General features: G+C 34.8%; 1 protein-coding gene across 1 annotated transcript in view; it reads left to right on the forward strand.

The window, feature by feature from the left end:
* The window catches only part of MYCBP2 (MYC binding protein 2), a 251,274-nt gene that overhangs the window by 160,804 nt on the left and 76,692 nt on the right, over positions 1-13,778 (forward strand). Inside the window, exons 47-52 of the mRNA XM_069467662.1 lie at positions 254-469; positions 3,604-3,659; positions 5,057-5,172; positions 8,407-8,504; positions 9,228-9,344; positions 10,066-10,206. Of these exons, the coding sequence (XP_069323763.1) occupies positions 254-469; positions 3,604-3,659; positions 5,057-5,172; positions 8,407-8,504; positions 9,228-9,344; positions 10,066-10,206 (744 nt within the window). The remainder of the gene's footprint in view (positions 1-253; positions 470-3,603; positions 3,660-5,056; positions 5,173-8,406; positions 8,505-9,227; positions 9,345-10,065; positions 10,207-13,778) is intronic.

The raw sequence follows: 13,778 nt of genomic DNA on the forward strand, positions 1-13,778 counted from the left end.
TGTTTGATAATTCTGATTATTTATTGAAAAAAATGAGGCCTCTGTTTCACACAGTGTTCAGGATCTATACTGTATACCCATCTTGAGGTCATTCTGGCTCTGTTAAAGAAGACTTTGAAGGGAATGCCCAAGATAAACCAATGCTAACATAAAATTTATGTAATTGTGAATGCATAATTATAAGTTGCTTCTTTTGATGTGTCAAGGATAATTATATAATAATAATATTTGTTTTTCATAATATCATGGTTAGGTGGAAGTGAAAGCCGTCCCTGTTTCTCAGAAAAAAACATCTTTACAGCAAGAGCAAGTAAAGAAACCTCAGAGGATTCCTGGCAGTCCTGCAGTAACAGCTGCATCCTCTAATACTGATATGACTTTTGGCGGGCTGGCGTCACCAAAGCTGGATGTTTCATATGAACCAATGATAGTTAAGGAGGCTCGATACATTGCCATAACTATGATGAAGGTAATTAATTTTACTTACCAGAAAAATGTTATTTTTCACCATTCATTTAACAAACATTTCAGTGGTTCAAACGCAGATACAAAATTACAGGTCTAGAGAGCTGTTTGATAGATGTTAACCTTGCATCTTTTAACATGATATTATTTTCCTTCGGTCTCCAGAAGGAATATAGCTCCATGACTCTTTAGCTCAGTGAGACTTCTGACCTCCAGAACTGTAAGATAATAAATTTGTGTTGTTTGAAGGGAAAAAAGAAAAAACCCAAAAAAGATGATGTTATATTCCTTCAGAGAAAAGATTTTCACTGATTTTTGGCAGATGTCTAGAGGGAATTACAATTATAGATCAGGTTACTCTGATCAGAGATTGAGATGGCTTAAAGCTGGGTTTTAGTTCCTTCAAAAGTACTTGTCTATTTTAAATTTATTGTTACTGCTAGAACATAGCTCTTCAGGGTTTTCCTGGGCCCCCTTCAATTTCTGGGCACATCTCTTTGGGTTTCCTACTACTTCAGGCTTCTAAAGCGCTCCAGTGCTTTTAGACAGATTTTAAAAAAATATTTTGTCTGGCTTTCTTAGTTATCTTCAGAGACAATGTTAGTCCAAATTATTCAGATAGTCATTATTTGAAGTTGAAGTTGGTAGTTTTGGCATTTTCACACAGCAGAGGTGAGTCATTGAAGGCTTTCAAGTAGAGGAATGGCGTGATTAGATTTGTGTTTTACAAAGGTCATGGTGGATTATGGACATGTACTTGGTAGATAGATGATCAAGATTCATGGTTTGGTTTCACTCTCTTTAGGAGACTATTGATTTAATCTGGTGAGATATGCTGATCACTTGGACCAGTGAGTTGTCAATCAGAATAGATTCAAGAGATATTAGGATGTAGAATCAATAGGACTTGGTGACTAATGGGAGTGGGATAAAGAGAAAAAAGGTAGGAAATAAAAGATGAAGTTCACATTTTGAGCTTGGGTAGTAAGATTGATAATGTAGGAGGAGGGGCAGGTCTTGATTGAGCAAGATAATAGATTCAGTTTTGGATGTGATGAGTCTTACAGATCTTTGAAATATCCATGTGAAGATGTATAAAAGGAAGTTGGATGTGCAGATATGAAGTGATCATAGTTTGACCTCAAGAAAAGGATTTGGGAATCGTTAGCCCTTAGATTACTTATGAAGTCATGGGAATAGATGATATCTTCCATGGTGAAGGAAGAGAAAATTTCTAGGACAGGATACTGAGAAACACCAATATTCACGACTCTCAAATTTTTGTCCACATCAGAATCATCTGGAGTACTTATTTTAAAAAGGAGCTTTTCCAAATAGCCAGAGATTTCCATTCAGTGGGTCTGGAGAAAGGTTCAAGAATTTGCATTGAAAACAAATATGCAGAGTGATTCAGACTCAAAACTATGCTTTGAAAAACATTCATTTATAGGATAGATAAGAGGAAAAGAAAATAAAAAGAAAGGAAAAGGAAAAAAAAATAAACCACATTGGTAAGAATACTAGCCAAAGAATACGTGCCTACCCAGTAGTAAGCCAAATATTGTAGAGGATGAAAAAGTGAGATATAGTCTCTTCTTTCCTTATTAAATGTGATAATATGTATTTGAGGGAAAGTGATGGAGTGGAAAACACATTTTACTGGGATTCTGAAAACCTGGGTTTTTCTGCTCTTAACACTCTTGTATGTTAGCCATACAAAGACTAACCTTAAATTGCATCTCATGTGTAACTTTTGAGTAGGTAAAGACAGCTAGATCATTTCTAAATCAATTTCACAAAAACAGAAAGGTTGGGAGGAACGAAGGAGGCTTGTGAATAAGTGTGTGTCTCTTTTCTGTAAGTATAGAGGTTAAAAGTGGATGAGCAGTTGGAGATCTTGACATGAACCCTGAAAGGTAATGATTACTTTGGTAACGTTGCAGGCATAGGAAGTATTGGGAATAATGTGCCAAGTTTCATGTACCTACAGTCCATTTTTGTCTTTACATTTTACCATAATTGTTTCAGATCTTTGTTATTTTTATTAAGAAACAGTTTGTTACAGGTACAGTTGAAGCCTTATGTAAACCCTTCCCCGGACCTATTCCCACCCCTTCCTTAGAGGTAACCACTATCCTGAATGTAATGGTTCTTATTCCCATATATATTTTTATACTTTTACTAAATACAAGTTTATCCATAAACAATATATTTACAAGTATTTAGTATGTTTTCAAAAAGTTTATAAAATGGAAACATAATGTACAATTTTGCCAGTTTTTTGCTCAGCATTATTTTTGAAGTTTAGCCCTGTAGCTGTAGTAGTTCATTCATTTTAACTGCTTTAAAGTATTCCATTGGGTTACTCTTCCATGATTTGTCCATTCTCCCACTGATGGACGTTGATTATAGACTGTACTGAAATAAACGTCTTTGTATTTGTCCCCTTTTGCACATGAGCAAGAGTTTCTTTAAGATTTATATCTAGAAGTGGAATTGTTAGATTGTAGGGCATGCATGTCTTCAACAACATTAAATATTACCCAAACTTATACTCCCTAAGCAACGTATGAAAGTAGCTGGTATGGCATATTCTCATCAGCACCTGTTCTTACCAACATGATTTGATGTGATTTATTTTGTTGTTTTAATTTATATTTCCTTGATTGCCAGTTTAGTTGAACAACTTTTCCACTGTTTATTGGCCTCTCAGATTTCTTCTTCTCTGAATTATCTTTACTCTCTTTTCTTTTGTGTTTCTCTCTTTTTGTATCGATCAATATAGATTATGGGTACATATCCCTTTTGGGTTATATGAGTTAAAAATCCTCTTATCCCAGGTGGAGGCTTTTGCCTGTCTTTATAGTATCATTGTTTGGGGGAAATTTAAAATTTTAATATACACAAAAGATGTGGGGTTTTCTCTACTTTTTAAAACAATTTTGTTTTTTTCCTTTTGGATCTCTAACACACTTAGAATTTATTTTTGTAAATGGTCTGATACAGATAATCGAGTTTTTCTTTTTCTCCCATATGGATAACGAGTTGTGTCAGAACCATTTATTGAATATTTTATCACTCCATTAATTGAGAATGTTTCTAATGATTTTATAATTGTTACTGGTCTCTTTCTTAAAGGTTTATGAAAATTATTCATTTGAAGAATTGCGTTTTGCATCACCAACTCCTAAGAGGTAAGGATCATTTTCTCAAAGCATAGCCAAAACATGTGTTATCAACTGCTTGCAACTAAAATCATCCTACAATTCCAACTTATTTTCCCTAAGTAACTATTTTATAGCATTTTTTAACTTTCCAATAGAGATTTTCCATATAATGTATAGCTTTTTGGGTAAAATGTATTATATTCAACTTTAATATTGCTAATAAGTTATATTACACTACCATACTAGAGAAATAATTAGTATCTAAAAATGTATAAATTGTCTTGTTCAGGATTGGTTAGTTTGGTTTTTGTTTGATTTTTTTTTTGCTATTTTCTAATTATTTTTTAATTGAGATGCCAAGATAGCTGTTAGTTATTTAACTGGGGATACCAACTAAGCAACCAGAAATACCGGTTTAAAATTCATGGGAAAAATTAATTTGGGAGCCATCCATTATAGAGGTGATATTTAAAACTGAGGAATGGATGAATCAACTAGAAAGTTGGCATAGAAAGTGAAGACTTGGACCCAAATACTGGGGCATTCCATGAGTTAAAGGGCGGTCAGAAAATGGAGAGCCAACAAAACTCTCAGAATGGCCAGTGAGGTAAGAGAAGAAGCAGGAGAATGTCACAGAAGCAAAAAGAAGAAAATATTTTAAGAAAGTAAGAGTTGTCAACTACCAAACACTACTGAGATTTCTGAGGACGAAGAAATAACCATTGAATTTGGGGACATGGTGGTCATTTGTGACTTTAACATCAGCAATTGTAATGAAGTGTTAGAAACAAAAGTCTAGTAAGGATAAATTGTGGCAGAGAAGTAAAAATGAGAAAAGGGAGAGGGTGGTTGCAGACAATTTTTAGATACCTTTTGATATAAATGGGAGAAGAGATATGAGACCCTATTAGAGAGGGCTGTAATATCAAGGGAAGTTGTGTGTTAAGATGAGAGATTCTAAAGTTCTTTTCCATGCTAATGGATATGATCCAGTAAAGTGGAAGAAAATGATATGCGTAAGAGAGAACAAAGGTGATTGCAGCAAAAAGTTTTGAGGGAATGAGATTCACAGTGCGAGGGAAGAGGCTTGCTTTGGATAAAATCCAGGATACTTCTTCCATTGTAGCAGGGGAAAGTAGGTTTATTAATTTGGTTGCAGCTTTGAGATTGCTTGTTTTTTCATTTAAGAAAGAGGGGAGGTCATAGTCAGCTGAAAGTAAGGAAGAGGGGAGTTGGAGTTTTGAGGTAAGAAAGAAGTAAAATTTAATCATTTTGAAGAGTAGGAAAACATACTATGGCAGGGCAGTAGGATTGCCAGGCAGTATGATAATACAAACAGAAATCAAATGTTTCCTGAACTATCATAATGATGTTGGCTATTTAACCAAAAGTAAAATTTCCAATATCCATCTTATTTCTTTCAGACCCAGTGAGAATATGCTGATCCGTGTCAATAATGATGGCACTTACTGTGCAAACTGGACTCCAGGGGCTATTGGACTCTACACTATTCATGTTACCATTGATGGCATTGAAATAGGTATTTTTTCTTTAAGTTATGAGTGAGTTACTGCAAAACTAGAATCAAAGTCATCTTTCTGTTCTAGTTTTGCCCTTTTAACTTGTGTCAAATGTGTGGATCCGTTTCGTAACTTCATAATGAGTACTTAATTAGTGCATTCCTAAACTCTTAACATTTTGTAATAATTCATAATGTCTGTTCAGGCTTTGTAGCCTGCATGACTCCTTCCCTCCTTTCCCTGATGTGACTGTCAGGTGTGTGTGATCTCCTTCATGCTGCTGTATTACCTGGTACATACCCTGTCTCCCCCTTGTGGTATGCCTGTCTGCCTCTGCTGGCTGTGAGCAGGGACCATCTCATTCATGTTTGGATGTTCCAGTGTAGCTCAGTCACTGGCACATATGACTGGCTGCTCAGTAAATAGTGGTGAATTGAATGAATTTTCTTTATCTACCATTGTTTTACTCAGGGTTCTCCAGAGAGACAGAACCAGTGGGATATATATATAGTCATGTGCCTTATAACAGCGTTTCAGTCAACTACAAACTGCATATGTGATGGTGATCCCATTAGATTGTAATAACCATATTTTTACTGTACCTTTTCTATGCTTAGATATGTACAGATATGTAAATACTTACCATTGTGTTACAGTTGCATACAGGATTCAGTACAGTATGCTGTACAGGTTTGTAGCCTAAGAGCAATAGGTTGTACCATATGGCCCAGAGGTGTAGTAGGTTATACCATGTAGGTTTGTGTAAGTACAGTCTATGATGTTCTTTGCTCAACGACGAATAGTCTAACGACACATTTCTTAGAATATACCCCCATTGTTAAGCAACACATGGCTTTATAGATATATGAAAGAGGATTTATTAGGGGAATTAGCTCATTAGCAATTATGGAGGCTGAGAAGTCTCAAACAGGCCACCTCCAAGCTGGAGACCCTGAGATACTGGTAGCATGGCTCAGTCTAAGTCCGAAGGTCTCAGAACCAGGGAAGCAGATGATGTAACTCTCAGTCCAAGGCCAAAGGCCTGAGAATTCGTGGTGTTGCTAGTGTAAGGCCTGTAGTCTAAAGCCTGGGGAGCATTGAGTTCTAAGTCTAAGGACAGGAGAGGAAGAGTGTATCCCAGCTCCAGGAGCTTGACATGTTTGCTTTTCCTCTGTTTATGTTCTCACTGGCCCCCAGCCAATTGGATGGTGCCCATCCACATTGAGGGCAGATCTTCTCCACCTAGTCCGCTTAGACTCACATGCAATCTCCTTTAGAAGAGTTCTCACAGACCCAGAAATAATGCTTTACCAGGTTTCTAGGTATTCCTTAATCTAGTTGACACCTAAAATTAATCATCACAACCATTAACTTTGAAAAACATATTACTTTTCCTTTGGACATTGACGTTTTTCTTTTTTTTTTTTTAAACTATCTGTATCATAGGATAACAGGAGAATGAGAAAACTCTAGTGTTGATCAATGTGAATTTCTTATAGCACTATTGTTCCTGATCCTTCTCAAGAAAAAAAGTTCCCATGATCAGATTTTGAAAACCTGGTACAGGTTGAGTATCCCTTATCTGAAATGCTTTGGACCAGAAGAAGTATTTTGGATTTCAGAATTGTTTGGAATTTAGGATGTTTGTATTATACTTACCAGTTAAACATCCTTAATCTGAAAATCCAAAATTTAAAATACTCCAATGAGCATTTCTTTTGAGCATCATGTCGGTGCTCAAAAAATTTTGAATTTTGGAGGATTTTGGATTTTCAGATTAGAAATGCTCAACCTTTATATCGTCTCACTTGAGACATTCATACAATCTACATCAACATATTAAGGATTCTGAGAAGTTCTAAAATTAATAATCTTTGTTTAATCTTTATCATAGAATCTCTTGTATGGGGGAGAAGAGAGAGAAAGGGAGGGTAGAGATAGAAGCAATACTGATTAATAGTTCACCAAAACACCCTTTGGGAAACTCTGCTTTAAGTAGTTTTTTTTTTTTTTTTTTTGCAGTGGAGATAAGAAGGTACTTTACATTGATGTAACTTACGTTCTTATACATTAATGTAACTGTATAAAATCAGATCATCTATACCATTCCAGAGAACATTTACCCACAGCATTTGCTGTACTCTTATTTCGGCATATCCATAAAGCCTTTAGTTCAGCAAACATTTTTTAGTTCTGAGCAAAACAGGAAGATAAAATACTTCCTGTATTAACAGTTTCTGAGAATTGTCACAAAAGAACAGGCAAACAAAAATCATATGAAGTACAATATAAGTAGTGACACACAAGAGATACAAATTATAGTAGGGATTCAAAAGTAGAGGTAAGAATGACATTGTAAATGAGATTTTTTTCCTCTCTAAAAATACTGGTAAAATGCCAGTAGGTAAAGAGTTTTTTAATCATCTTATCTAATAGTGGGATGAAGGAAACTGATACAAAGTAGATAAGAAAATCCTCTTATATATGTTTTTTGGAATGAAGCTGAAGGAAAAAGATTCATGTTTACTTAGAATCATCCATTTTCTCCCCTACTTAGTTTCCCTACTCTTCCTCCTAACTCAGCTTTCTCCCAAAGTGTCAGTTGGCTGGGACATTGCTTGACCATAGACAAGGACAGATAATGATTCATTAATATAATGACGATAATAATAGCTAACATTTATTGAACACTTCATATATGTTCAACATTGTTCTACAGTTACCTTATTTTTTTTTAATCATTTAATTCTCATAGCAGTTCAGTGAGTTAGGAGCTATTATTGTTCCCATTTTACAGATGAAAAAATTGAGGCACAGAAAGTTAAGACAGATATGGGAGCACCCAAGGCAGTCTAACATGAGAACCTCAGCTTTTAACGACTGTGCTGTACTGCCTGTCAGTCATAGAGATGACTGGTATAGAGGTTGAGTGGTATTCTAATCTAATATTTCATATAACATTTAAGCACATAGGATTTCTTTTTATTATTTTGAATTTTTTCAATATCATTTCATATGTGCTAAAGAATAGGAGTCTCTTCTTTTCCTTGAAACCCTGAGATACCCCTTTAGAATCTCGAAACCATTTTTCAATTAGTTCTCTTTTTTAGCCTGTTAGTTATCAATCACCTTAAAAGGACAGAATTCAGATATTTGTTTTGTTTAAAATAGTCTGTGAATGTTTATAAGGTTAGGTTTAAGGATCCTTCCTCTCTCCTCTTCTCAGTGTTACAGTTCCCTTCTTTTTCTGACAGATGCTGGCCTAGAAGTAAAAGTAAAAGACCCACCTAAAGGGATGATACCACCTGGAACTCAACTGGTCAAACCAAAGACTGAACCTCAACCAAATAAGGTTAGAGTAGAAAGGAATCAGAACTTGAATCAGTCAAAGATTTTTAAACTTTTTTCATTGATGCTTCAAAATGTCAATTAAACATCTAATATTTACTTGATTTCAGAATTTGAATTCAAAATATCTCTAAATAAATTTGGAGAGTAATTCATAATAATTTTAATATTTCTAAATTATAGAACCTATACTTTTTGGCTTCTTTGTGTAATGCTGTAGTAATTTGTAGACATTGTATTCTTTCTGTTATTGAAAGTTTTCAGTTAACAAAAGCCTACTGAAATTAAGTGCAAAGTTTACAAGGTGAAAATATTTGTGCTGTTAAAAGAAAAATTAATTTCTAAAATCTAAAGAGCAAGTAGAGGCATTTTGATAAACTTCTTATTAAAAAGGAAGCATTGGTAATGGAATTTATATTATATTTTTCTATGAGAAAAAAAGGCTTTTATCCTTTTTAACATATGTCAAAATTTAGAAAGGACTTTATAATTACACATAATAATTTTCTAAGTTTTTTTTAGTAATATACATTTCAATGCTTATGAAAGTTTTATTATTGTTGTAAATAAACCACTTTTATTTGCAGAGGGAAACCCACTACAAATAATTTTGGGGACTTTCTCAAATTATAGTATTTTCAAATCTGTTTAATTTTATCTCTTGGTACTTATAAGGTCTGTATTCTATGTTTTTCCTCTCTCACTGTCTTATCTTTGGCTTTCTCAGGTTCGAAAATTTGTGGCCAAGGACAGTGCAGGGCTCCGCATCCGGAGCCACCCTTCTCTCCAGAGTGAGCAGATCGGCATAGTGAAAGTCAATGGAACTATCACTTTTATTGATGAGGTAACTTATAAAGAAACTCTGCTTAACAAATTTTGGACAAAAAGTTTTTGCATTGCTTATGCAATAATATGGTTACTAAGTTTTCTGTTGGGATATGTTTTAAGCAGTTTAGGAAATATTTTGAAAATTGTTTTGCAGAATTGTTTGTTGAGTTTCAAATATTTCATTTCTTTTTCTTTAGCAATAGAAAAATAACTAAAATTATGTTTTGAACATGAGAAGTACAGTGTTAAACATAATATTCATATAATAGTTTACATAAGTATTTGCTGAAAATGGATAGTTTTTCATGAATTTTGAAAATGTTTGTTTTTAAATGTGTTTCTTTTATTGCTTTAACTTTCAAAAGTACATTTTTCTAGTAATACAAACAAATAATTTCTTATTATTAAAATCTAAATATAAGAGAAGGAAGACTTATGTTCTTTTGGGAAACATCTGAATTTACTGTTTAAACTATTTATCGTAAAATGTGGTTTCCTCGTGGCTTTTACTTCGAAGTAAAATTGTTATTACAATCTCACCATATGAATTACCATATTGCTTTGTCATTCCTTGCTGCTTTTTTCCCTAGAGGTTCTCTCAAACTTAACTTCTGCAAAAGCAGATATTTAATCTCCATATCCGCCATTATTTGCCTGCTTTGCAGCCTTTCAGACCTTGCTAGCCTCATAGTAGTTACAGGAGGGTCTGGCTTGTTTCTGTTGCCTTTTCCCCATAGATCCACAATGATGATGGTGTGTGGCTGCGACTGAATGATGAGACAATAAAGAAGTACGTTCCTAACATGAATGGTTACACTGAAGCATGGTGCCTCTCTTTCAATCAGCATCTTGGCAAGAGCCTTCTGGTCCCTGTTGACGTAAGTAAAAGGTGGTTTTAAAAATCATTATAGGTACACTCTGTCCTCATTACAGGGCTTTCTTTAATTAAGGCTTTTCAGTTCTGAGGTAACCCATAACTAAATAACTTTTACTTTACAAGCTTCAATTCAAAAGGGCTTCTATGTAATGAAAGTGGAGTTTGGCAAGGTTAAGGCCCTTAATGCTTATTATGATTCATCACAGGCAGAAAGTAGCAAATTAAAACTAGGCTTATTGAATTCCTCTCAGAGAGGTAGAGAATGAGAGCGGTTGCATTTTTTTCCCTTTCTTATTCATACTACTGTTTGGAATGCCAAACTAAAATTTATGAACTCACAATTATTATACATTCAGAAACATGCATAAATGTAGTTATGTTGGCATTTTGTAATTAGTTTTGTGTGTTTTATCTAGGTTTGAATTTTTTCCTTTCTTGGCTTATTACTGTGTTAATGTAAGATGGATTTTTAGACATGTGATCCTGTATGGTACTCTAGTTGAAGTTAAATTCTAATCTTTGAGATAATTCATTGTACCTCTTTGATAAATGTAGAATAGTTAGAGCCAGTGTTCACAAGATTACTGCATCATAAAATATAGTAACAAACACCTTGTTTTATAATTTAACCAGAAAAGTGTGCTTTTTCTCCCTTTTCATTCCCATCAAGTGTTTGTGCTCCTTATGACAGTGCTAATAAATAGCACTGGTAAAATTTTATGGAAAAATAAACTTTAGTATTTTAAACAGTTGAATTTCTTAAAAATCAATGCATAAAGTTAGCTTATTATATCAAACCATTGAATATATTGTGTTTGTTTTTCTTCTTCATAGTCCATAATAATGTTCTCCAAAGCAGTAGTTTATATAAGATGATTCTTTGGGGAAGAAAATATTGGAACTTCTATTTATATTTATTGATCTCATTCTTCTTTATATTCTTTTGTGTATATTTTATAATAGCATGGTACAGATTACACACACATATATATATAGTGAGAGAGAGAAAGAGAGAGGGAGAAGTTATGTGAGCAAGAAAATTTGGAGAGTATTGGCCTGCTTTACTGAGATTAAGCTGAACAATGACACATCTATAATTAAAATATTACATTTTAAATTAAAAAATCAGATCTTAAATTTTCCTCAGATTTGTGTCTTCAGTTAAAAATAAAAAGGATTTTGACCATCTCAAAAAGAGTGAGTATTCTGGAAGAGAAATAATAATAATTCATCATCCGGGGCTAAAAAGTCGGCCCCTGATAATTTGAAACCATTTCCCATTATAGTAACCAGGTATTCCTCAGGATTGTGAAAAATGTATTTTAAATGAGATATGAATAACTATAACAACTATTTTATATAGATTTTTTGAACCAATTTAGACTTTTGTGTATTTTAAGAAAATTTCTTTAAGTCCATAATAAAATATTATGCTATATTATATTACCTTTCCTGTCTCCCCTACTCCAAAGTATTCCTCCTAATTCATTTGTTTACTCTTTGAGGAGATGGTTTTGGAAGAGGAAGATAATCACACAGAGAAAGCAAGAGAATAAACCAAAGTAGTAAGGAAGAGCAATAAGTACTGTCTGTTGAAGTTCTAAAGCCCGTGGTTTCATTTTGGAGCATTGGTGTTCTGTCATTTTATGCTTTTGACCCCATCCAAGAGATAATTTGTAATAGACAGTCTCCTTAAGGTCAGGGAGAAAAGAGTAATACCAGAGGTAAGAGGTGAATAAGGTGCACAATGAACCATACAAATACTTCTGGGTGGTTTTCACTGGAAAATGAATGAGGAGGCCATCACTGACTTATTTGAAAAATTTAGATGCAGAATATTAAAGATAGAAAGTAAAGTGAAGTAGCTTTTGGCATTTTCTGTCTTTTCTTTGTGTTGATCTGGGTTTTAATGTAAGTAACTCAGAATGTCTGGTATCATTAGGAAGGCTAAGGTTGTTCTGACTCCTTTATTTTAAGGATGGTAACAACTTGAGATTTTTATAAATTAAAGGAAAGATACCAGTAAAAAAGGGAGAAATTAAAGATGTAGATGACAAAGCTGAACACTGAAAAAAGGAGAAAGAGAAAATGGAATTAAGGGCACATCTGGAGAGGTTTCTATTATATAAAGGAAGAGAATATGCATGACAGTAGTTATTATAAGATTTGAGGGAGGGAAGGAACAGGTTGAAGGAGACCACAGTTTCCTTAAAATAGAAGCAAGGAAAGCCATCAGTAGAGAATGAAAAGAATGAGTTACATTAAGTTAGAGAGTTTAGAAATGTAGTGAAGATTTGGAATAATGTTTGAGAGAAATAGAGAGATCTGACTCTGAGCCAAGAAAGCAGATTATATTAATAGTACTGTTTGGAATATTCTGAGCTACTATGACAGAAAGCAATAAAGATCTCTAACTTTGAGGCCGGGCGCTGGTGGCTCACGCCTGTAATCCTAGCACTCTGGGAGGCCGAGGCGGGTGGATCGCTCAAGGTCAGGAGTTTGAGACCAGCCTGAGCGAGACCCCGTCTCTACTAAAAATAGAAAGACATTATATGGACAACTAAAAATCTATATAGAAAAAATTAGCCGGGCATGGTGGCGCATGCCTGTAGTCCTAGCAACTCGGGAGGCTGAGGCAGTAGGATCGCTTAAGCCCAGGAGTCTGAGGTTGCTGTGAGCTAAGTTGACGCCACGGCACTCACTCTAGCCTGGGCAACAAAGTGAGACTCTGTCTCAACAAAAAAAAAAAAAAAAAAATCTCTAACTTTGGGACTTTGGGCTCAGACCTAGGTTTGTAATGTGAAAGGACAAATAGAGGATCCAAGGAACTTAGAGGATTTAATAAAATCCTAGAACAATATAGTGATGGCACTGTAGTTAAAGAGCTGGAAGATTATAGGCAATTTGTGGATAAAGTAGAATATTTGTATTTGATTTCATAGATGGAGCAGTTTAGTGAATGAGGTGGTCCATTGTGTTGCCATAGAAGGTAGCTAAACTGCAGTGCAAGTGAAAGTTGTTGGAATTGCCTAAGTCTGGGAAGTAAGAGGCTAGACAGTGGGAAAATCATCCCCATGGACATAAAGACACACAGATGATGGCAGCACTGTGAGCCATAAGGTTACAGATGAAAGCAATTGTGATTATCATGGGAGGAAGGGTCCCATCTGACACAATTTAAAGTTGTGGGAGGGATGGGAATAGTTTGATGTTGGTTCAGGAAGAAGCAGTTTTAGTATAAAAATGAGAGGACAGGTAGATGACATAAGGGTTTATATTTTGGGTGGTGATCAAAGATGACAGAGAGGGTACAGTGTGGCAAAATTAACTGGCCTAGGGCTGCAGACCCATCTGGTATTAAGTTACTTCAGTGCAGGTGTTAGGTAAGAACCCACACAGAGTCAGAGGCCTGGCATAGGCAGGAACAGGCTAAGTTTTCCAAGGTTTTTTTCTGTAGGGACTAGGGCAGACCCCTTACACAAGTTTTTGAGCATCTTACTGTGCAGGGCTGACCCTGATAGGGCACAAAGGGAATAATGATTCCATCTCATCCCTCAAGGAAAGTACAGCTCT

The sequence above is a fragment of the Eulemur rufifrons genome, chromosome 4 (genome assembly GCF_041146395.1).
Source record: "Eulemur rufifrons isolate Redbay chromosome 4, OSU_ERuf_1, whole genome shotgun sequence".
Classification (NCBI taxonomy): Eukaryota; Metazoa; Chordata; class Mammalia; order Primates; family Lemuridae; genus Eulemur; species Eulemur rufifrons.